The 26527-nt window shown below is 42.6% G+C and overlaps 1 protein-coding gene across 3 annotated transcripts; it reads right to left on the bottom strand.

Annotated features, from left to right (window-relative positions):
* Positions 1–10: 10 nt before the first annotated feature.
* On the bottom strand, positions 11–26527 carry LOC106088831 (guanine nucleotide-binding protein subunit alpha homolog). 3 transcript variants are annotated; one of them, XM_059365252.1, is made up of 7 exons: positions 26238–26527; positions 26041–26179; positions 25779–25984; positions 25593–25724; positions 1497–1636; positions 1064–1439; positions 11–310 (listed from the first exon to the last, which is right to left on the bottom strand). In XM_059365252.1, exons 1-6 carry the CDS (start codon positions 26520–26522, stop codon positions 1082–1084), a joined length of 1260 nt encoding a protein of 419 aa, XP_059221235.1. In that variant the 5' UTR covers positions 26523–26527; the 3' UTR covers positions 11–310; positions 1064–1081. The 3 variants fall into 3 exon arrangements, with proteins under 3 accessions (XP_059221235.1, XP_013109978.1, XP_059221237.1); XM_013254524.2 differs by lacking the exon at positions 11–310 and having other exon boundaries at positions 432–1439; XM_059365254.1 differs by lacking the exon at positions 11–310 and having other exon boundaries at positions 432–1439; positions 26242–26326.

Raw genomic sequence — 26527 nt, 5'->3', positions numbered from 1 at the left:
GTGTGTAAAATACTAGGAACTGTAAATAAAAGAGGTCACACACATTAGTGGCATCGTACCGCATTCCCATTTTATGTGTAATTTAAAGAGGTTGCCACTGGTATGCATTCGTCGCAGGTTGTTAGGGAAATTGTGTCCGAGCCGAAAATCTTTTGGGCGATAAGAATTTTCGACTCATTTAAGTCGCCAGGCACTGATGATGTATCACCGGTTGAATTAGGAAGATATAATCTGCTTGTATCAGCATGTCAGATATACCTGTAGGATGGAGGGTCACGAAGGTCATTTTCATTCTGAAAGCAGGAAAAGCCTACCACACGAAGGCGAAAGATTATCGTTCAATTAGTCTGTCATCCTTTAGAAAAAATGGAAAATGAAATCTCGTTTTCTTAGAAACAACAATTTTTCTTAAAAAAAACAACATTCACAAGTTTAATAAATACTACGTTATATACGTGCACTATATATGTACGTATACACTTTAATTCGAATCAGTTTATCGCATAAAAAGTTTGAGTTGGACGATATACAACGAAAAATAACCACTAATTAGATTTAATTGTAGGTAGGCTTGGCCCATTTTATAAAAAGATTCGTAATAATGATTTTTACAATGTTGTACTTAGAATGTTATATTTTCTCAGAATGTTTCCGACTTTTATCAAAAATTTCAGTTTATTTTATAATTTCCGGTTTATTGATACCTAAAAGTCAATAGTTTGAGTACTCTCTGGTACTTGATACACATTAAGTTACATTTAATTAAACTGTAGTTCGTGGATATATGTATATATTTTTTTAATTTGGTGTAAGCTTTGGAATTACCTTTTATCGAAAGAATGAAAATTGTAAAAAATATATTTAATACAATACAAAAAAAAAAATAATACATAAAACGTGTAGTTAATCAAATTCTTCGTAAAGCTTAATCACATAATTGAAAATTAGAATTACTTTTATATTTTGAAATAAATACTTTGCAGATTGCTTGGCACTGTTTTCATGTGTGTTTAAAGAGGAATAAAAATCATGACGATAACACCTTTAACGTTTATTTTTATACCTGTTTATTAGTTATCTTTCACTGCAACATTAATGCATTCAAGTTTCGTTGTAATATTGTATCTTTAACGGAATTAAATACAATATTAATATTGCGGGTGTCTATGGCTGTGGTAAAATGATGATATGTTCGACTTTGTTGGGATTTTCTCACAGTCATAAACATTTGCAAAATGAAGTTTTGCACATCCAATAGAGAGTGTGGGTTACCGTGAAATTGAGGATAGAACCAGCGAATATCAGTCTCTGGATTTTTAACTTTATACTCCAATAAATCCATTTTATTTAAAAACAAGATAATCGAAATACCCTTAAATGTGTTATTATTTACAATTGTATCGAAAATGTTTCTTGACTCTTCCAAACGATTCGTCATTCTGCAAAGAAATAAAACATTTGATATATATAATTATTTATTAAATAAAATAACAAACCTATCTTCGGCCAAGACTTGATCAAATTCCGATGTGGAGACCAAAAATATTATTGATGTAACAGATGAATCAAAACAACGTGTCCATTTTTGCCGCTGAGTACGCTGTCCACCAACGTCCACAAACACAAATGGAATGTTCTGCAAAAGAAAAACAGAATTAATATCTTATACGAGGGTTTTATAATTGTTTTATTTTATAGTTTTTCAAAATATTCCCCATTAGGATCTATACACTTTTGCATGCGTTTGAACCAGGGACATAGCCAGGGGGGCCTCGGGCCCGAGCACCACCCCCAAAATGATTTTGTCTAAAGAAAAAATTGAAATTAAATGACAAAATTTCATATTTATAATTTGTTACAAAGAAAAGATTTTGCTGAGGCCAGGGCCGTTTTGATATTATTTTTCTGAAGAACAAATTTGTAATGAATTTCTTAGTAAAAACAAAATTTTAATCAATTTTTTCTGAACTAGTTTTAATGAAATTTTTCTAAAGACAAAATTTTTATAAACAAAAAATGTTTGTAAAGATTACATTTTAATGAATTTTTAAAGACTAAATTTCAGCGAAAAACTCTCTAAAGACAACCTAACTTCGATATATTTCTTAAAGCCAACTTTCAATAAAATTTTGAATTTTGCTACACTACATTTCGCAAAAACATTTTTATAGTCTTTTTAATTATGCTTATCCCCAGCACCATTTTCCTAAAATTGTTTCTATAGACAAATTTCCCCCCTCGAAATTATTTTTTTCTTAGGACAACATTTTAATTAAGTTTTTCCTAATGACAACATTTTTATAAAAAAAAATTTTTGTTAAGACTACATTTTAATTCATTTTTAAGGACTAAATTTCAGTGAAAAACTCTAGAGACAACCTAACCTCGAGATATTTTTTAAAGCCAACTTTCAATAAAATTTTGCATTTTGATACACTACATTTCGCATAAATATTTTTATAGGTTTTTAATTATGCTTATCTATCCCCAGCACCATTTTCCTAAAATTATTTCTATAGACAAATTTCAATAAATACTTTTCAAGACAAAATTTAAATCCATTACGCCTGATCCTCAATTCCGTTGTCCGATTTTGATGAAATTTTATATATTCATAATTTAGAGAATGTATATTGACGTAACATTTTTTTTAATATTTAAAATTTTTGGAAAAAAATCTTATTTCCTAAGCCCCTACAACAATAAAATTATTTTTTTATTATTTAGTATTTTATGATCATTTAGCGAAGAAAGCTTAATTTAATGATTTTAACAGAAATTATGATTATATTTTTATAGAAATTATCAAATGCAATAAGAAATTAAAAGTATTTGCTGGGATATAAAAAATTGCCGACTTTCGACAAGCCAATTTTCCCCCAAAACATGACGGGAAAAATTGTTGTAACTGATTTACTCGTCCGCTTTACGCTAATCCAAATTCCATTACGATACCTCTTTCCTAAATCAAACTAAAATTTTTCTAAGGCAGCTTATTTCTGGGTATTTTTCGTCACTAGTCACTTAATGTATTTTTTTTTAAACAATAATTGCAATGTAATTTTTTCAAAAGATAAAATTTTTGTGATTGTTAATAAAAATTTCTTAAGCCAAAATCTTCGTGGAATTTTCGTGCCGAAAATTTTTTTCTATAAATTGTTTCGAAAGACAAACATTTAACAATAATTATTCTAAGATATAATTCTTTATAAATTTTCTTTTAATTCTGGTTTCTTATTTGAATTGAAATGTTATTTGTAGGAAAAAATATTACTTCACAAATGTCTTTAAATGAAATACTTTGCTTGTTGGTTTAAAAAAAACTTTTCCAAATATTTAACTATTTTAAGGATTCTCAAACACAACATAAATCCCCGAAACGATTACCCAGATTAATATAAACCATCTCCTTTTTTTGGAATTCACAATACAGTACAGTACAATACAATCCCATGGCAGCTGGTTGTACGTACTGGATTGACCCGATGGAGTTCTTCATCGGCAAGGGCTGCAGCCTCAGTGTATAACACACTGCTACAACAACAAAACAGCAATTGATATGGAGGTCATAGTGATTAAGGGACAAAAACTCTAGTAGAAATTTGTTAGTTCTGTTGTCTTTGACCGCAGATCTGAGCACAGTGGAATATTATTTAAAACATTTTAAAATTTACTTTTTGAATTTTTACATTATACCCTCCACCATACTCCTTTCGTCATTCTGTTTGTAACTCCTCGAAATATTCGCCTAAGACCACATAAAGTATATATATTCTTGATCGTCATGACATTTTAAGTCGATCTAGCCATGTCCGTCTGTCTGTCGAGAGCAGGATAACTTTCGAAGGAGTAAAGCTATCCGCTTGAAATTTTACACAAATACTTCTTATAAGTGTTGGTCGGTTGGGATTGTAAATGGGCCATATCGGTTCATGTTTTGATTTAGCTGTCATATAAACCGATCTGGGATCTTGACTCCTTGAGCCACTAGAGGACGCAATTCTTATCCGATTTGGCTGAAATTTTGCATGAGGTGTTTTGTTATGATTTCCAACAACTGTGTTCAGTATGGTTCAAAATGGTCCGTAAACTGATATAGCTGTCATATAAACCGATCTGGGATTTTGATTTCTTGAGCTTCAAGAAGGCCTAGTTATTATCCGATTTGGGTGAAATTTTGTACAACGGCTTCTTCCATGACCTCCAACATACGTGTCAAATATGGTCTTAATAATTTTCGCTACTTTCCATTCGGACGGGAAATGCCCATTGTTGATATATTGGTTGAAGACAAATGAAAGCTATCCCGGCACGGGGTAGCTGTGAGCACCACGTAGACTGGAACATTGAAAAGCTTAGCTGCGAGTTACCACGCGCGTCCACTGGTTGCGGATAGTGGAATACTTCATACGGAGTAGTGTCAAAGTTGTGAGAAAGCTGTTAAGTCATAAAGTTGTGAAAACAACTTAATTTGGGGTTGCTTTCATTTAACTGACAACAAAAACAGCTGGTTTTATTATGTTTTTGCTAATCAAAAAATAACAGTGCTATTTTGAAAATTGATTTTCATGTGTTAGTTTCATTTGTATCACATTATGTGTGCAACTTTAACAACAGACTATTTGACATATCATAAGACAAGAACATGTAGTGCGATGGCATCTTTAGGGATGAGTTTCAAACAGCTGGTATGCAGTGGGTTCAAAACAAAGGTGATGCTGGACGCTGAAAAAGCAAATTACAAATTTTCAAACTGACCAAAAAAAAATATATTGCGTATACAATTCTTGAAAATAAACAATACACCAAAATGGAAAAAAATTGAAACCTAGTACTGACTTCGACTTTTCACCCAAACAACTGTCAAAACGCATTATAAAAAAATGATAACGAAGACAATGCGAACACATTCCGTGGAAGTGGTACCAAGTTCTAAGAGCAAATTGTCAGCGATATGCCGCTGTGCCAACACAAATTTCGCTTCAATTAATTGCTCGCGAAATGGGCACCAATCAACTCTGATCAATGCTGTTATCCTTGTTGTGTGTTGTTGTTAGAATTTTGTTTTTTTTTTTTTTTTTGACGAAGAATAGAGTCTCGGATTTCGCAATAATTTAATATCCGAGTAAAAAAATTGACATAGTCAGCTTCAAATATATCTCGGATAAGACATATATGGATCTAATTAGATCCAAATGGATCTGCCATATCTTATTATATATAATTATATCTGATGTTATATGTAACTATATCTGGTAGTAGATATAATTGGATATGGGGCCAGATATAATTATATCTGCTATATATAATGATTAATATCTGATTGTTGGTTGTTGTAGTTGTTGTAGCAGTTTATTGTGTACTATCTTTCGTCTTCTTGATTCTGTTGAGTGTCAAGACCCAGGAACTCCGCGACTAAGATGGGATGCGTCCACAGGGATCTGGGTCTGAGTCGAGTGGGTCTGGCCGGGCAGTTAAACAGGTGACGTGTATCGTGCGGTCCCTGGTTACAATCGGGACATACATCTTGCACGTCGGCATCAATCCTAGCTCTGTGGGAATTGAGGCGGCTGCATCTGCCGGAACGTAATTGAGCCAGAACCACTCTGGTTTGCCGGGGGAGGTCGATTTCTTCGGGTGCAATGGGTGGCGGTCGTTCTCCAAGGACTACATTCACCCGGTAGCCAATTAACGCGTCTGCTACCGTGTCTGCATGAATGTTGTTCAGACCCGCTTGATATGCCGCTTGATCTAGAGGTTCTCTCTTGTAGCGCTGGACCTCACGCTCTAGATCGTGTAGATCAACCTTAAGGCTTCTGGGCGGTGGGTATCTATCCACAAGATGATGATTAGGATGATTTCTGCGATAACAGCCCAAAAGGTATTGCTTAGACAGCATGTAGTTATGTCTTCGCACTGGTAGGATCTTTGTCTCCTGATGGAGGTGGTCCACATGAGAACTTAGGAGACAGCCCGTCGCAGTTCGGAGGGCGGCATTCTGACAGATCTGAATTGCTTTGTACGTGGTCAACAAGGTTTCTTTGTCTGCACCCCAAGTGCTGCCAGCGAGTGACTTGAGGACCTTGTTTCTACTTTTGACTTTATTGCAGATTGCTGTGGCATGTGGGGAGAAAGTGTAGGAGCTGTCAAATGTGACGCCAAGTATTTTGGGACACTTGATGGTCGGAATCATTTCTCCATCGACCATCACAGTCAGCTCAGAATTCACCTCACGCGTATTTGTAGTGAACAGTGTGGCTGAAGATTTGGTGGCGGATATCTTCAGATTTCTTGCAGCGAAATATGAGGCAAGCTCGTTGAGGTAGACGTTCAACCTATCGCAGATGTCATCAATGGGTGGGGGGCCTGATGCCATGATCGTACAGTCGTCCGCATATGATACGATCTCTATGCCGTCTGGAGGAGGTGGGATGGAGGATAGGTAGAGGTTAAACAGAGCCGGAGATATCACCACACCTTGGGGAACTCCCTGTTTCACTCTACGGTGTTTTGACTTCTTATCCCTAAATTCCACAAATGACTGGCGGCCACACAGATAATTCGCGACCCAACGTTTCAGGCCTGACTGGAGGGACGTGTTGGCGATGTCCTCAAATAATTTGGCATGGCTGACCGTGTCGAATGCCTTCGATAGGTCCAGTGCCACGAGGACCGTCCTATCACATGGCCTGGGTTGATTGAAGCCACGGCAAATGTGTGTGGTGATGGCATGCAAAGCTGTTGTTGTGCTGTGCAGTCTCCGAAATCCGTATTGATGCTCGGCGAATGGAAATTCTCCTACGAGGCTCGGGAGGAGTAATGCCTCAAGCGTCTTAGCCACTGGTGAGAGAAGGGAGATCGGTCTGTACGACTCCCCCAAACTCGGGTCTTTACCAGGCTTCAGTAGCGGGATCACTCTGCCCATTTTCCAAACATCGGGAACTATAAGAGTGTTCAATGACAGGTTAAGGACAGTGGTAAGGTACTCAACTCCAGGTGAATCCAGATTCTTCAGCATCAATGTAGAGATTCCGTCGGGGCCTAACGCCTTGGAAGGTTTGGCGCCACGGATGACATTCGTAACTTCGCCCACGGTAAATTGTGATGGCCGTTCATCGGCTCGGAGACCACGAATACGGCGAATGGCTCTCCTCCTTGTCCTGTCTCTCTCGGGATGCACAATAAATTGACGGTTGAACAACCTGGCGCATCTCTTCGGATCAGTCACGGTTAACTCGCCAAAAGTGACTGAGGTCCTGTCGTCCCGTCTACCGGGGTTCGAGAGAGACTTAACAGTGGCCCACAATTTGCCTGCACCGGTGCCTAAGTTACATTGCTCCAAGTGTTCCAGCCACAAATTCCGCTTATGTTCGTTGACTACCCTGTTTATTTCCAGATTCAGCTCGTTGATTCTGGGGTTAGCGGGGTCCATAGCACGAATCCCATCACGCTCGTCTGCGAGTACCACTGCTTGCGCCGGGAAATTGGGTCGCACTTGCGGTATTCGACCGGCTGGTATAAAGCGAGCGGCTGCTGCGTTAATGATGTCTCGGAATTTCCTCTCGGCCACAAGCACATCAGAGGGGGGTGGCAGTTCATTGAAGCGGCGATTGGTATACTCCCTGAAGCCAGTCCAATTGGCCTTCTTGTAATTGATGAACGTCCGGCGCTCAGAGGTTATGAAGTCGGGTGGTCGGTCGATGGTGAGGATTATGGGGAGGTGGTCTGACCCCAAAGAGATGACGGCTTGCCAGGATACGTCTCTCAGGAGATCAGGGGATGCGATTGAGATGTCTGGCGAGCTGCTGCACCTCCTCTAATCCTAGTGGGGGCATCCTCATTCACCGTGCAAAACGTGGAGCTATCTATCTGCTCTGCCAAAGCTATGCCACGCTGGTCGTTACCTAGGAGAGAATGCCATGACGAGTGATGTGCATTAAAATCCCCCAGAACCAGACGACTATGGCCAGATAGCATCCCACTTATGTCGGGGCTGTAGGCCTGGCCATTAATCGGGACACAGCTATCAACCGGCGGTATATACACGTTGTATATCTCTATCTCGGCAGTACCAGACCTGACTGCTACCCCCATACATTCCATGTATGGGTCACTAGCGTCAAGCGCAGGCGAGATAGGTCTATACTGCACGGAATGGTGTATAACGAAGGCCAATCCCCCACCTCCATTCCTTGAGCGATCCTTACGTAGCACATTGTAGCCGTGACAACTGTGCAAGCTGCAGGTGTTAGTCAGCTTTGTCTCCTGGATCGCTGCGACCGATATGCTCTTCCGACTCATAAAATCTACAATCTCATCAATCTTGCCTCGCAGTCCATTGCAGTTTAACTCCAAGAACGATACATTTCCCGACACTGGCCTGGCAAGAGATCGGGGGGTCACATAGTCCGACGACGAGGACGCCGAAGGCGACGACGGCGACGCTTGTGACCCACTGCTGGCTATGTTCGCACAGCACCTAGCGACATAGCCAGTATGACTATACTCCCGTAGCGAAGTTAGGCCAGAGCAAGAACGGAAATGTACCCACTCCAAGCACCGGTTACACCTCACCGACACTGACCGATGATGAAGGCGGTTCTGGCAAACGGAACAGAACCAGGGTCCGGGGTTCTTTTCAATCCCGGCACGGACCAGAAGCATACGGAGAAGGCACTCCGGGATGTGCCTCTCCCATGACGAAAAAAGACGAACACGTACACTGAGGCGGCAGCCCTTGCCGATGAGGATTCCATCGGGTCAATCCGGTGCGTACAACCGGCTGCCATGAGATTGTGTGATTGTTGGTATTAACAATTGGTAATATATGATGTATGGGAGTTTCTTTTGATAAATGTAATATGGGTACAGAATGTAAAATAATAAAAATATTTTTAATTACATTTGCCCATTCTGCCAATTAAAGGTGGTTCGTTGTTTCTCGTCCAAAGTTTTTTAAGACGATTTTTGCTAAGAATATTTTATCAGATTCAAAAAGAACAGTAGATGCTGCACATTATGTAGCACTCACTGTTTCAAATTTCATCGAAATCGGATGAAAAATGCTCCTTTTATGGACTTAATATGCTATTTCGGGAGATCGGTCTATTTGGCAGCTATATCTAAATATGGTCCGACCTATGCTGCATTCGACAAATAAATGTAGATGTCTAATAAAACTCACTGTTTAAAATTTCATCGAAATAGGATGAAAAATGCTTTTTTTATGGGCTCAATATTCTATTTCGGGAGATTGGTCTATATTGCAGCTATATCCAAATATGGTCCGATCTGGACCACATTCAACAAAAGGGTGTAGGGGTCTACCAAAACTCACTGTTCCAAATTTCCCCGAAATCGTATAAAAAATTATCCTTTTATGGGTTCAATAACCTGCACATGAACGATATGTGAATGCAACCCCAAAACAAAGAGTAAGAGTAAACTCAAATTCATAACCACTTTCTAAGAGTAGAAAAAAAAGAGTATTGACGAGAGCAAAAGACGATGCTGTTTGGTAGTTAACCCTGTGGTAAATGCCAGCCAAAAATAACTGATCTTGAACGCATAGACTACAAAAAGAATTTTGAAAAATTTATATAGGCGCTATAGCAACAACAATAAATTTAAAACAATGATATATTTTCGAACCTAAACAAGAAGCAAAAAAATTTCGAGATTTATGACGTTTACTACTTTTTATACGTTTAATACAAGTATATGACGTTTTCGATCTTTACAAATTTAAAAGGTCGGTTAAAGCAGTCGAAACTTTTTATCGCCCAAGTATTTTCGGCTCAGACACAATTTGCCCAATAACCTTCGACGAATGCATGCCAGTGACAACCTCTAGAGCCACGTTGTTCGCTGGAGAGTTTCCCGGGAAATGTGTATCAACGAGTAGTTTTAGTGTTTCCTCACTAGACATTCTCCATACATTATTTGACTTCTGAATACATCCCACCGTAGTAGGTCTCGAGGATAGGATCTTCCTTAGCCTAGAGGCCTCAGATGTATCCTACACGGAGCTGCAGAATTCCACCCAGGATTTGTTCTGAGCCTTTCACAGCCCGCCCTTGTATTTTCTTAGCTCACACTAGTAGACGTCCCAATCATGTGCTGCCCTTGTGGCTTCCGCTCTGTTGAAGAATTTTCTGAAGTCCTTCCTTAGAACAACCAGTTCTGGGGTCCACCATAGCGGTCGCTGTTTGCCCCATGGCTTGGCAGTAGGACATGCTGACACAAGCGAGACACTCAAGGCCTTCGTGATCCGCTTGACCATTACGTCTTTATTCTACGCTTCTTTTCTGGTCTGGAAGGGATAGTCGCGCAGAATGTGGAAGCACCACTTCCTACAACGAAGCTCTTTTTCCCTGCAGAAGCGGCTTCAGCCAAAAACCTTGGAGGCGGAATCTCAGAATCGTGTGACATATATAGGGAATCCAGTCAGCAATAAGACTTATTTATTTCAAGGTTGGATACTACTGAATCTTCAGTGCTTGGCGACGGAAAAAGAAAAACAATTAGACTAATCTTTGCAAGAATACAAGCCCTGTGTCTCACATTCCCCGTACCCTTGTGTAGATTAAATCCAGGAATTCTCAGTCCACAAATCATTCCTACACACACCCATGGTTCATCTTCACAAGATTCGTTCGATCTTGTCATGAGAGTCCTGATTCTCCAATCCTACTGCTTCTATAGACTTTCAGCTTAAACTTGTTGAATCCGTAGGATACAACTCCATTCGACTTGTTGAGGTCTGCGATGCAGCCGGAGTTTAGTACGAATACTGCATGTCACCGGTCGCCATCACCCTCATCCTATCTAACAATCTTCCAAATCCAATGGCAGCCGGTTGTACGCATCGCCAAGGTCTGCCGCCTCAGTGTTAGTGTTCGTCTTTTTTCGTCATGGGAGAGGCACATCCCAGAGTGCCTTCGCGACACGCTTCTGGTCCGTGCCGGGATTGAAAAGAACCCCGGACCCTGGTTCTGTTCGGTTTGCCAGAACCGCCTCCATCTTAGGTCGGTGCCGGTGAGGTGTAACCGGTGCATGGAGTGGGTACATTTCCGATCTTGCTCAGGCCTCACTTCACTACGGGAGTATAGTCATAATGGATATGTTGCAAGGTGCTGTGCGAACACAGCCAGCAGTGGGTCATAAGCGTCGTGTCGTCGTCGCCTTCTGCGTCCTCGTCGTCGAACTATGTAGACCCATCTCGCTTGCGCCTGGCGCTAGTGACCCCTGCATGGAGCGCATGGGGATAGCAGTCAGGTCCGGTACTGCCGAAATAGAGCTATACAACGTGTACATACCGCCGGTTGGTAGCTGTGGCCCAATTAATGGCCAAGCTTACAACAACGACATAAGTAGGTTGCTATCTGGCCATAATAGTCTGATTCTAGGGGACTTTTATGCGCATTACACTTCATGGCATTCTCCCCTAGGTAACGACCAGCGTGTCATAGCTTTGGCAGAACAGACTAAAGGCTCCACGTTTTGCACGGTGAATGAGGATGCCTTCACTAGGATAACGAGGAGGTGCAGCAGCTCGCCAGGCATTTCCATTGCATCCCCTGATCTTCTGAGTGACGTATCCTGGAAAGCCGTCATCTCTTTGGGGTCGGACCACCTCTCCATAATTCTCTGAGCACCGGACGTTTATCAATCATAAGAAGGCCGATTGGGCTGGCTTCAGAGAGTATACTAATCAAAGCTTCAGTGAACTGCCACCCCTCTCGGATGTGCTAGTTGCCGAGAGGAAATTCCGAGACATCATTAACGCAGCAGCCGCTCGCTTTATACCAGCCGGTCGAATGTCCCAAATGCGGCCCAATTTCCCGGCACAGGCAGTGGTACTCGAGCGTGATGGAATTCGTTGTATGGACCCCACTAACCCCAGAATCAGCGAGCTGAATCTGCAAATAAACAGGGTATTAAACGAACATAAGCGGATTTTTTGGCTGGAACACTTGGAGCAATGTAACTTAGCAAGCTGTGGTCTACTTTTAAGTCACTCTCGAACCCCAGTAGACGGGATGACAGGACCTCAGTCATTTTTGGTGAAGTAACCGTGACTTATGCGAAGAGATGCGCCAGGTTGTTCAACCGTCAATTTATTGTGCATCCCGAGAGTGACAGGGCAAGGAGGAGAGCCATTCGCCGTATCCGTGGTCTCCGAGCCGATGAACAGCCATCACAATTCACCGTGGGCGCAGTTACGAATGTCATCCGTGGAGCCAAATCATCCAAGGCGTTAGGCCCCGACGGAAACTCTACATTGATGTTGAAGAATCTGTATTTACCTAGAGTTGAGTATCTTCTAATGTCCTCAACCTGTACTTGAACACTCTTATAGTTCCCGATGTCTGGAAAATGGCCAGAGTGATCCCGCTACTGAAGCCTGGAAAGGACCCGAGTTTGGGGGAGTACAGACCGATCTCCCTTCTCTCACCAGTAGCAAAGATGCTTGAGGCATTACTCCTCCTGAGCCTCGTAGAAGAATTCCCATTCGCCGAACATCAACGTGGATTTCGGAGACTGCATAGCACAACAACTGCTTTGCATGCCATCACCGCACAGATTTGCCGTGACTTCAATCAACCCAGGCCATGTGATATGGGTCCTCGTGGCACTGGACCTATCGAAGGCATTCGACACGGTCAGCCATGCCAAACTATTTGAGGACATCGCCAACACGTCCCTTCAGTCAGGCCTGAAATGCTGGGTCGCGAATTACCTGGTCACAAGTCATTTGTGGAATTTAGGGATAAGAAGTCGAAGCACCGTAGAGTGAAACAGGGGGTTCCCCAAGGTGGGGTGACATCTCCGGCACTGTTTAACATCTACCTATCCTCCATTCCACCAGACGGCATAAAGATCGTATCATATGCGGACGATTGTACGATCATGGCATCAGGCCCCAACCATTGTTGATATCTGCGATAGGTTGAACGTCTACCCCAACGTACTTGCTTCATATTTCGCTGCAATAAATCTGAAGATATCTGCCACCAAATCTACAGCCACATTGTTCACATACGCGTGTGCGTATTTTGTTCACTACAGAAATGTACGTGTACGCGTGAGGTGAATACTGAGCTGACTGTGATGGTCGATAGAGAAATGATTCCAACCATCAAGTGTCCCAAAATACTTGGCGTCACATTTGACAGCTCTTACACATTCTCCCCACATGCCACAGCAATTTGCGATGAATTCAAAAGTAGAAATAAGGTCCTCAAGTCACTTGCTGGCAGCACTTGGGGTGCAGACAAAGAAACCTTGTTGACCACATACAAAGCAATTGGCCGCTCTGTGGTAAGTTATGCAGCGTCAGTTATGTGATCTCGTCAGCTTTGTGGCACGCAGTGGAATAATTAATATTCAGATCTGTTCAGCTCTACAAGAGAGAACCTCTAGATCAAGCGGCATATCAAGCAGGTCTAGACAACATTCATGCAGACACGGTAGCAGATGCGGTAAATGGCTACCAGGTGAATGTAGTCCTTGGAGTACGACCGCCTCCCATTGCACCTGAAGAAATTTACCTCCCCCGGTAAACCACAGTAGTTCTGGCTCAATTACGTTCCGGCAGATGCAGCCGCCTCAACTCCTACAAAGCAAGGATTGATGCCGACGTGTAACATGTATGCCCCATTGTAACTAGGGACCGCACGATACACGTCACCTGTTTAACTGCCCGGCCAGACCCACTCGACTCAGACCCAGACCCTGTGAACGCACCCCATCTTAATCGCAGAGTTCCTGGGTCTTGACACTCATCAGAATCAAGCAGACGAAAGATAGAACACAATAATCTGCTACAATAACAACAACAACAACTGCTATCGATTTTCGCCTTCGACAACGGGAATAAGGGTGAATACTAAGTATTTGTATACCTGATAAAAACATCTTACGTATAATAGGTTCCTTAGCCAAAACAAATAGTAATAGTAAATGAAAGGAATAACAATACGATTCAAACCATTTACTGGTGGTCAGGTTTGTAGTACAAAGTAACATTGAAATATATCTTATATATAAAAATCAATTTGTGTTTGTTTGTTTGTTTGTTTGTTTGTATGTTTGTGTGTTCCTTATAGACTCAGAAACGGCTGAATCGATTTTCTTGCAATTTTCACAGATGGTGCATAATGACCCCGTGGTGAAAATAGGGTACTACATTTTTTGACATCTGAAGTCGGGGCGGATCCTCCCCCTTACCCTAATTTTCAGAAACGCCAGATCTCGGACATGGGTGGTGCGGGTACCTAGGGAGGCTGACACACCCTAAAACCTACCAAACATATATTTGGACCAATCACGACAAAATGGACTCAAATGAAAGGTATTTAGGATAAGAAAACGTATCTGATATCCAATTGTCGGACGAAGTTCCAAGGGGACCATCCCAAGCCCCAAAACACCCCTCAATCGGACATATTTAACGACCATGGCAATATGAGACTCAAATGAAAGTAGAATTGGAACCAAGTGTTTGGGGGGCCGCCTCTCACAAAGGGGAAAAATTTACGACCATTGCAATATGGGGTTGAAATGAATTGTCTTTGGGAGTAAAGCACGAATTTGATATCAATATTCGGGAAAGGTGTCTATGGGGCCACCCCAGCCCCCACCACACAACCCATTGAAGTATTTTCTGACTATTGCAATAAGAGGGGTTTTGAGTGGCCGCCAATCCCACAAAACACCCCCCAATCCGGTCATGTTTGCCGACCATGGAAATATGGGGCTCAAATTAAAGGTATGTGGGAGTAGACCACGTATCTGACATCAATATTAGGGGCCAACTGTCTAGCGGACGTCCCACCACCATAACAACCCCCAAATAGGACGTATTTCCTCACCAAGACAAATTTGGTCTTAGTTCATAGTTTTAAGGGCCAATACCCCAAACCGGATATATTTGCTGACTTTTGCAATAAGGAGTTTAAATGAGATTAGAAAACGAATTTGATATCCAATTTTGAGGGCAATGGCAATACGGGGTAAAATTAAATGATATATAGATATATGAGAATAGAGCACGTTGCTGATATATGTTCCGGGCTTAGTGTTTGGACGACCACCCTAATCCCCAAAACACCTCTAAATCGGCCATATATACCGACCATGTATTGGGGGGTAGAGCAAGAATTGATACCCACTTTCGGGGCCAATTTTCTGGGGGTCAACCGCTTTCCCAAAATATGGGCTACAAATAAATCATATATAGATATACGAGAATAGAGCACGTTGCTGATATATTTTCCGGGCTTAGTGTTTGGGGGACCACGCCAATCCCTAAAACACCGCTAAATCGGCCATATTTACTGACCATGTCAATGTGGAGATTAAATGAAAGGTATTGGAGGGTAGAGCAAGAATTGATACCCACTTTCGGGACCAATTTTCTGGGGGTCAACCCCTTTCCCAAAATACCCCACAAGCAGCTATTTTTTAGTGACCATCGCAAAATGGGGCTCAAATAAAGGTATTTGGGAGTAGATTACGAATTTGATATCCAAATTTAGGACCATGTATTTAGGGAATCACCCCTCCCCCAAAACACGTCGCAAAGGGTAACAAGTAAAAAGGCGTTAAGTTCGGCTGGGCCGAACTTTGGATACCCACCACCTCGGGAATATATGTAAACCACCTTTCATCAAAATTCGGTGAAAATTTCATACCTTATGTCCCATATCAGTTATATCAAAATATGTTCCGATTTGGACCAAATACTAAAAGTACACTAGCTATATCTAAAAATAAACCGATCTGAACCATATACGACACGGATGTCGAAACGCCTACCATAAGTCACTGTGTCAAATTTCAGTGAAATCGGATTATAAATGCACCTTTTATGGGTCCAAGAGCTTAAATCGCGATATCGGTCTATATGGCAGCTATATTCAAATCTGGACGGATTGCAGAAGGACTTCGAAGAGCCTAACCAAACTCACTGTCTCAAATTTCAGCGACATCGGACAATAAATGCTTCTTTTATGGCCCTAAAACCTTGATATCGGTCTATATGGCAGCTATATCCAAATCTGAACCGATATTGCAGAAGTATGTCAAGGGGTTTAACTTAACTCACTGTCCCAAATTTCGGCGACATCGGACAATAAATAATCATTTTATGGGCCCAAAACCATAAATCAAGAAATCGGTCTATATGGCAGCTATATCCAAATCTGGACCGATCTGAGCCAAATTGAGGAAGGATGACGAAGGGCCTAACACAACTCACTGTCCCAAAGTTCAGCGAAATCGGACAATAAATGCGCCTTTTATGGCCCCAAAACCTAAAACCGAGAGATTAGTCTATATGGCAGCTATATCCAAATCTGAACCGATCTGAGCCAAATTGACGAAGGATGTCAAAGAGCCTAACACAACTCATTGTCCCAAATTTCAGCAAAATCGGATAATAAATGTTGTTTTTATGGACCGAAGACCCTAAATCGGAGGATCGGTATATATGGCAGCTATATCTAAATCTGAACCGATCTGAGCCAAATTGACGAAGGATATCGAAGGGCCAAGCACAACTCACTGTATTAAGTTTCAGCAAAATCGGATAATAAATGTGGCTTTTATGAGCCTAAGATCCTAAATCGGAGGATCGGTCTATATGGCAGCTATATCCAAATCTGGACCGATCTGAGCCAAATTGAGGAAGGATGTCGAAGGGCCTAACACAACTCACTGTCCCAAATTTCAGCAAGATCGGATAATAAATGTGGCTTTTATGGGCCTAAGAACCTAAATCGGCCGATCGGTCTATATGGGGGCTATATCAAGATATAGTCCGATATAGCCCATCTTCGAACTTAGCCTGCTTATGGACAAAAAAGAATCTCTGCAAAATTTCAGCTCAATATCTCTATTTTTTAAGACTGTAGCGTGATTTCAACAGACAGACGGACAGACGGACGGACATGTGTAGATCGTCTTAGATTTTTACGCTGATCAAGAATATATATACTTTATAGGGTCGGAAATGGATATTTCGATGTATTGCAAACGGAACGACAAAATGAATATATCCCCATCCTTCGGTGGTGGGTATAAAAAATTTTCGACCATGCCAATAAGTGGTATTTAAGATTAGAAAAGGAATTTGATAACCTATTTTGGGTCATGTATTTGGGGGACGCCTCATCGTGTAAACTCCCCTAAACCAATGCCAATAAGCGGTTTAAATAAATGGTATTTGAGAGAAGAGCACGATGCTGATATTTTTTCAGGACCAAGTGCGTGGGAGACCACCTCACCCCCGAAAACACCCCTAAATCAGATATCATGAGAGGGCCGAAATAAAGTATTTAAAGAATGGAGTACACTTTACATCCAAACTTAAATTCGTAGACCAATAAAAATCATTTGGGATTCGGACAAAGGCACTTATATTGTTAAATTGTTAGTCAAGCGATATACTATTTTCGTAGCATGGTATTTCACTAAAAGCTCTTTAATTGTCGAAAATAAATATTCCAAGGAAACTTTTGTTCCATATAAAGTAAAAGAAGGCACAGCGGAGCGGGCCCGGGTCAGCTAGTAAATGCCATAAAGACCGATCTGCCAATTTAGGGTCTTAAGCCCATAAGAAGCCGTATTTTGCTATTATGCTGAAATTTAGAGAAATTTAGATTAGATTTCCTGTTATCCGAAACAAATTTGGTTCAAATTTTTTTTATATATTATCCCTAAAGTGACTTGTGTAAGGCTTTTCGGTACCTGAACCGAAAATGATCTAAATCTGCCCATGCTTGGACATTAATATACATATAGTATGTTTATAACAAAATGGGAAAAAAATATATCCGTGGTGACGGGTATCCAAAGTTCCGCACGACCGAACAAAATTGTTTTAAAAAATTTGGTTAGGAATTGCTTGCGGTATATGCTTAAAAAGTAAAGTCGGATAAACCATTTATATAGGAGCAATACAGACGGAATCAGACTATACTTGGCAAGGATGTTGGAGGTTATAAAAGAAATCATTATGCAAAATTTCAGTCAAAATAATAATTTTGCCCTCTAGAAAACTGGAGTCGGAGGGCGTAGGTGAAATTATACACAATTTCAGGCAACTCAGATAAGAATTACCTCTTCCAGGGGCTCAAGAAGTACAATCGGGAGCTCGTTTTATATGGGAGCTATAAACGGTTATGGACCGTTTGAGACTATACTTTACAAAAATTTTGGAGGTCATAAAAGAAACTCGTTTGCAAAATTGGATAAGAATTGTGCCCTCTAGAGGCTTAATAAATCAATTCCAGAGATCAATTTACATAGGAGCTTTATAAGGATATAGTTGATATAGACGGCGATCAAGAATACATATAATCGGAGTTGAACATTGTTTGATATTGTAAACGTACTAGGGCACAAAATTAATATATCAACCCATAGATCACGGTGTCAATTTAAATGAGCGGGAGCGTAGCGAAAGAAAAATTGCTGGAGCAGAGAGGAAAAAAAGTACCCGCTTCGGATCCCTGATTAATACTGTTAACATAATTAGGAAGCCGGCACGGTATAGCTGTGAGCACCACACAGGCTGGAACATTGAGATCCGATCTATTTGGTGTTCATTGCTGTCACGGAAAGCTTAGCTGCGGGATACCGGGCGCGTCCACAGTTTGCGGATAGTGATATGCTCCATACGGAGTAGCTGCAACGGCAGTCGCGGACAATCAGCGGTATTGAGTGGAGAGTCTCAGTGAGAGGCCGGGCGGCACCGGTCAAGGTTTCTCTCAAGCAACACTCCCAAACATTTGAACTGATCGACGAAATCGAATCTCACTTGTCCCAACGAAACATTAATATCCACAGCGCGCCCGCAGACAATATGGTCTTAGTTTTACGTGGATTGATTCGAAAAGAATTTTCTTCAGTCCATTGTAATATGTTTATAAGACAATGGTTAATATGTGACTATACCCCATTCTATGGTGGGGTTCTATACTGGAACCTAACTTGCTAGTTATGGATAGGTCGAAAAAGGGTGCTTTGGTGTTTACTGATGGCAATCCACTGACCATCATTGCCATATCCTCTACACTTTCATTCCCCCTTACTCCGCTATAACTCGTCACCCAAACGATGCGGATTGTGCCATTCTCAGAGAACGCGTTAATCTATATCTTACATTCAAAGACTGTTCATGACCTTACCGTCCTGGTTGTTATTGCCCTCGTGGCCAGTTTACTGTCCGTAAAGATGTTGACACTCGACGTCCTCGCGTGAATACCACACCACCTCACGCATTCTGTGATCGACCGGATCTCTGTCTGCAGTATTCTATTTAGGTAGTCGAAAACAGATTTCAGTCCCTGGGTTTTTAATGTAGACCCGACTTGCTAAAAATTGTTTATAAAAAGGGCAACAACTCAAAAATTGTGATTTTTTTAACTTTGGGTTTTTAAAGCCTCTAGCTCCATCTATTTTCCGTTTGTTTACTTTTTTAACCTCATTGCCTACTCCTTCATTTGACACCCATATTGCATAGGGTTGAGAGGTTCGCATTTTTAAAAATTCATAATTTGCTCATTAATTCCTTTCAAATTAAACCCATTTTTGGCTAGGCTGGAACCCATAGGGTTGTTTTCTCGCGTCATTGCCATTAACAGGATTCAGATTCGTGTTCCTGGGGCCAAACAACTGGGTATCAATTTTCATTTGAATCTTATTGTGTTCCAAAAAGTTCACCTTTTCACTAATAAGGACGTAGGAAAGGCTTGCTTCTTATTGAATAAAAAATTTAAGTAGTCGTATACATTTCTTATTTTCGCTTCAACATCTCTTGTTAAAAATAATAGTCGAGAAGTTGAATGTTGCAAAAACCGTGTTTTTAGAATTAAAGCCTAGGTTAGGTTAGATTTAAGTGGCAGTCTGCCATCACACGTTTTTGACGAATGCTTAATCGGCAAGAGCTGCCGCCTCAGTGCACGTGTTCGCCTTTTTTCTTCATGGGATAGGCACATCCTGGAGTGCCTTCTCCGCACACTTCTCTTCTTCTACGTCCTCGCAGCTTCTACAAAAATCATTACTTGCAACCTTCAGTCTGTCAGCAAGTTTTCCGATCAGACTGTGACGTGTCATGACGGACACAATGACTGAGACGACCGTTCTAGCAAGCAACAGTAAAGCAGTAGACCTCTTCAAGTCTAGACCAGGGCACGTAATGCCCACAACCCCGGCACCCAGAACAGTTGAATTTTAAACGGTTTAGCCATCTCGTTGAGAGATCTGCAACATTCGAGGGCGGTTTTTGAATTCAGAAATACATTCTCCAGGGGTTTAATGGCTGCCTGGCTGTTGGAAAAGATATTTTTCCCCATCGTCGTTATGACATTACATATTAGCTATTACACCATTTTTTTATTGCAAAGATCTCCGCCAGACCACAACACCCTATAAAATACACTTATTGTACACTGAGGCGGCAACCCTTGACGATAAGGATTCCATCGGATCAATCCGGCGCGATAGAACCCAAAATACTGCTACAAGAACAACCATATAGAAATAAAGGTCTGACAACTGCAGTTGTTGTTGTTGTAGGCACATTTTCACGTGGAGGTGGCGATCCTCGTCAAGCTCATGTATATGAGCAAGTTCGTTCCGGTCCAAAGAACCAATCGCTGCTGGAAAAATCGAGCATCACGAGCACTCAGTATTTGTGCAAGAGCCGGTGACGTCCGGCCTATCACTGAGACTCTCCGCTCGATACCGCTGATTGTCCGCGACTGCAGTTGCAGCTACTTCGAATGGAGCATTCCACTATCTACAACCACACAGATCGGACCTCAATGTTCCAGCCTGTGTGATGCTCACAGCTATCCTGTGTCGGGCAGTATATACCCAGTGCATGATACACGGTTTAAAACCTCAACTTTTGCCAATAGCTCTCTTGCAGGTATATTGGGAAGAGTTGTCTTTCTTGACCTCTCCAAAATATTTGATTTGAAGTTCTATTTCCTGTCCAGCAAAACACGCAGGTATTTTGGGCTTTCATTTCCTCCTCCCAAAGAGACAGGTGCTACTGTAGGTAACTTGTTTTTCTTTCTGAAAGAACTACGTCTTGCATGGATTTACGCCTGGACCACTTTTTATAGCCCACTTCGCTGTCGCACGTAGAGCTTCCTGAAGTATATCTCCTAGAGTGCTGGGAAACTTTCTCGTAACGGCAATTGCCACGTCATTAGCATACGCGACCACTTTTACACCTTTTCTTCCAGAGACAATAGTATTAAACTTTCTTACGGTAGTGTTGGTGCCTAGAAACTTCAGCTCTTTCATGATGGGCGTCGATTTTACATTATTGAAAGCACCTTCAATATCAATAAAAGCTAGCATTGTGTATTTCTCGACGGCGAGAGAACCCTCCATATAGACGACTAGGTCGTGAATGGCTGTTACAGTGGACTTGCCCTTACTGTATGCATGCTGTTGCCGAGACAGGCGATCTCCAGGGATCTATGCACTAAGATATGTTTCTATCAACGTCTCAAGAGTCTTCAGCGAAAAGGATGATAGACTAATAGGACGAAAATCTTCCGCTTTCGTAAGGTAAGGTTTTTCTACTGTTGGAATGAACATGACCTTTATGTCTCTCCATCCCACAGGTATATACGACATGCTGATACACAATCCCATGGCAGCCGGTTGTACGCACCGGATTGACCCGATGGAATCTTCATCGGCAAGGGCTGCCGCCTCAGTGTACGTGTTCGTCTTTTTTCGTCATGGGAGAGGCACATCCCGGAGTGCCTTCTCCGTATGCTTCTGGTCCGTGCCGGGATTGAAAAGAACCCCGGACACTGGTTCTGTTCCGTTTGCCAGAACCGCCTTCATCATCGGTCAGTGTCGGTGAGGTGTAACCGGTGCTTGGAGTGGGTATATTTCCGTTCTTGCTCTGGCCTAACTTCGCTACGGGAGTATAGTCATACTGGCTATGTCGCTAGGTGCTGTGCGAACATAGCCAGCAGTGGGTCACAAGCGTCGCCGTCGTCGCCTTCGGCGTCCTCGTCGTCGGACTATGTGACCCCCCGATCTCTTGCCAGGCCAGTGTCGGGAAATGTATCGTTCTTGGAGTTAAACTGCAATGGACTGCGAGGCAAGATTGATGAGATTGTAGATTTTATGAGTCGGAAGAGCATATCGGTCCCAGCGATCCAGGAGACAAAGCTGACTAACACCTGCAGCTTGCACAGTTGTCACGGCTACAATGTGCTACGTAAGGATCGCTCAAGGAATGGAGGTGGGGGATTGGCCTTCGTTATACACCATTCCGTGCAGTATAGACCTATCTCGCCTGCGCTTGACGCTAGTGACCCATACATGGAATGTATGGGGGTAGCAGTCAGGTCTGGTACTGCCGAGATAGAGATATACAACGTGTATATACCGCCGGTTGGTAGCTTTGTCCCGATTTATGGCCAGGCTTACAAACCCGACATAAGTGGGTTGCTATCTGGCCATAATCGTCTGGTTCTGGGGGATTTTAATGCGCATCACACGTCATGGCATTCTCCCCTAGGTAACGACCAGCGTGGCATAGCTTTGGCAGAGCATATAGATAGCTCCACGTTTTGCACGGTGAATGAGGATGACCCCACTAGGATTACGAGGAGGTGCAGCAGTTCGCCAGACATCAAAATTGCATCCCCTGATCTCCTGAGTGACGTATCCTGGCAAGCCGTCATCTCTTTGGGGTCAGACCACCTCCCCATAATTCTCACCATCGACCGACCACCCGTCTTCATAACCTCTGAGCGCCGGACGTTCATCAATTATAAGAAGGCCGATTGGACTGGCTTCAGAGAGTATACCAATCGCCGCTTCAGTGAACTGCCACCCCCCTCTGATGTGCTTGTGGCCGAGAGGAAGTTCCGGGACATCATCAACGCAGCAGCCGTTCGCTTTATACCAGCCGGTCGAATACCCCAAGTGCGACCCAATTTCCCGGCGCAAGCAGTGGTACTCGCAGACGAGCGTGATGGGATTCGTGTTATGGACCCCGCTAACCCCAGAATCAGCGAGCTGAATCTGGAAATAAACAATTGCGATCAACGAACATAAACGGAATTTGTGGCTGGAACACTTGGAGCAATGTAACTTAGGCACCGGTGCAGGCAAACTGTGGGCCACTGTTAAGTCTCTCTCGAACCCCGGTAGACGGGACGATAGGACCTCAGTCACTTTTGGCGAGATAACCGTGACTGATCCGAAGAGGTGCGCCAGGTTGTTCAACCGTCAATTTATTGTGCATCCCGCGAGAGACAGGACAAGGAGGAGAGTCATTCGCCGTATTCGTGGTTTCCGAGCCGATGAACAGCCATCACAATTTACCGTGGGCGAAGTTACGAATGTCATCCGTGGCGCCAAATCTTCAAAGGCGTTGGGCCCCAACGGAATCTCTACATTGATGCGGAAGAATCTGGATTCACCTGGAGTTGAGTACCTTACCACTGTCCTTAACCTGTCATTGAACACTCTTATAGTTCCCGATGTCTGGAAAATGGGCAGAGTGATCCCGCTACTGAAGCCTGGTAAAGACCCGAGTTTGGGGGAGTCGTACAGACCGATCTCCCTTCTCTCACCAGTGGCTAAGACGCTTGAGGCATTACTCCTCCCGAGCCTCGTAGGAGAATTTCCATTTGCCGAGCATCAACACGGATTTCGGAGACTGCACAGCACAACAACAGCTTTGTATGCCATCACCACACACATTTGCCGTGGCTTCAATCAACCCAGGCCATGTGATAGGACGGTCCTCGTGGCACTGGACCTATCGAAGGCATTCGACACGGTCAGCCATGCCAAATTATTTGAGGACATCGCCAACACGTCCCTCCAGTCAGGCCTGAAACGTTGGGTCGCGAATTATCTGTGTGGCCGCCAGTCATTTGTGGAATTTAGGGATAAGAAGTCAAAACACCGTAGAGTGAAACAGGGAGTTCCCCAAGGTGGGGTGATATCTCCGGCTCTGTTTAACCTCTACCTTTCCTCCATCCCACCTCCTCCAGACGGCATAGAGATCGTATCATATGCGGACGACTGTACGATCATGGCATCAGGCCCCCACCCATTGATGACATCTGCGATAGGTTGAACGTCTACCTCAACGAGCTTGCCTCATATTTCGCTGCAAGAAATCTGAAGATATCCGCCACCAAATCTTCAGCCACACTGTTCACTACAAATACGCGTGAGGTGAATTCTGAGCTGACTGTGATGGTCGATGGAGAAATGATTCCGACCATCAAGTGTCCCAAAATACTTGGCGTCACATTTGACAGCTCCTACACTTTCTCCCCACATGCCACAGCAATCTGCAATAAAGTCAAAAGTAGAAACAAGGTCCTCAAGTCACTCGCTGGCAGCACTTGGGGTGCAGACAAAGAAACCTTGTTGACCACGTACAAGCAATTGGCCGGTCTGTGGTAAGTTATGCAGCGCCAGTGTGGTCACGTCAACTTTGTGACACGCAGTGGATTAATATTCAGATCTGTCAGAATGCCGCCCTCCGAACTGCGACGGGCTGTCTCCTAAGTTCTCATGTGGACCACCTCCATCAGGAGACAAAGATCCTACCAGTGCGAAGAAATAACTACATGCTGTCTAAGCAATACCTTTTGGGCTGTTATCGCAGAAATCATCCAAATCATCATCTTGTGGATAGATACCCACCGCACAGAAGCCTTAAGGTTGATCTACACGATCTAGAGCGTGAGGTCCAGCGCTACAAGAGAGAACCTCTAGATCAAGCGGCATATCAAGCGGGTCTGAACAACATTCTTGCAGACACGGTAGCAGACGCGTTAATTGGCTACCGGGTGAATGTAGTCCTTGGAGAACGACCGCCACCCATTGCACCCGAAGAAATCGACCTCCTCCGGCAAACCAGAGTGGTTCTGGCTCAATTACGTTCCGGCAGATGCAGCCGCCTAAATTCTCACAGAGCTAGGATTGATGCCGACGTGCAAGATGTATGTCCCGATTGTAACCAGGGACCGCACGATACACGTCACCTGTTTAACTGCCCGGCCAGACCCACTCGACTCAGACCCAGATCCCTGTGGACGCATCCCATCTTAGTCGCGGAGTTCCTGGGTCTTGACACTCAACAGAATCAAGCAGACGAAAGATAGTACACAATAAACTGCTACAACAACAACAACAACATGCTGATACAAGCAGAGTAAATCTCCTTAAGGCAAGGGGCCATTCTCTCGGACACAGTATGTAATTTAACGCGTAATACATCATCAGGGCCTGGCGACTTTAAGGAGTCGAAATTTTGTATAGCTCAAAAGATTTTCGACTCAGACACAATTTCTCCAATAACCTCCGACGAATGCATACCAGTGACAAACTCTTCTGGCGTCACGTTGTCCGTTGGAGTTTCCCGGGAAATGTGTGTCAACGAGACATTTAAAGCCTAACGATAGGGTAATTCGAAATAAAGCTTAAAAACAGGCATATACGAATGAAAACGAAATACATGTATGTAATCGGCTTAAAGTCTTTGTTAAAATCATGTCTTAGTTATTAGCTGTACTCACTTGAATTTTAACAGAAAATTCATATACTCCTTTAGTTGCTCTGCGGCAGTGTAGAATGTCTTTCTTTGTAGGGATGTAATCGTGTGTAGCCAATCGGTCGATATCGTCCAAAAAATAATTGACTGAATCACTCTTAAGAAAAAAAAAGTTAAACATTTAATGAAATCTCTATTGGAATAATATTACGATTTGAAATTCTCTTCGGCGCTCGTATGCTCGTCTGATTCCACGGTCTTGCCAAAGACGTTTTATAGTTGCAGCGTACTGGATAAATTTGTCAGCCTCAATTGAGCTACACTCCATATATTTCGTGTCTAATGCATCCCTTTCTCTATCGCTATTACCCCAAGGAATTTCCAACTTTTCTCTAGCATCGATCAAAACTTGCATACCTAAAAAAAAAATCATGAAACACCAACAATTTATTTGAAAACATATATATACTTACCACGTATAACATTTTGATATATCACATGTTGGTACTCTTTTATAAGTTCTGGCTCGAAATTTACGCCATGTATTATTCTCATTTGTTTTAAAAATGTGGACTTTCCCGACTCGCCTGCTCCAAGTAATAATAATTTTACCTAAATATAAATCACTCATTCAACACAAGCAATTGTTTTGTTTGTATTGTCTACATACTTGCCGACGAAACGTTTGTTTTTCCTTTTCTAAAAATTTGTCAATTTCTTTAGATTTGCAACGCTGTTCCAGTTCTTCAGGTGTGTTCCTTAGACGTATTAAATATTTAAGAAGTTTACCAAAACAACGCAAGCAAGAAAACCGAGAAAATTGAAAACGACTACTTGGTCCCAGACTCGATGCATTATTTGGCACACTGGGATTGCGATGATCTTCCATTAATTGTGTGGTGCCTATATCACCACAGACAGCGTCTGTTATTTCGCCAGTGCTGACTATATTCATATCTG

The sequence above is a fragment of the Stomoxys calcitrans genome, chromosome 3 (genome assembly GCF_963082655.1).
Source record: "Stomoxys calcitrans chromosome 3, idStoCalc2.1, whole genome shotgun sequence".
Classification (NCBI taxonomy): domain Eukaryota; kingdom Metazoa; phylum Arthropoda; class Insecta; order Diptera; family Muscidae; genus Stomoxys; species Stomoxys calcitrans.
The sequence above is the reverse complement of the archived record's forward strand: the minus strand, read 5'-3'. Positions and strand labels throughout refer to the sequence as shown.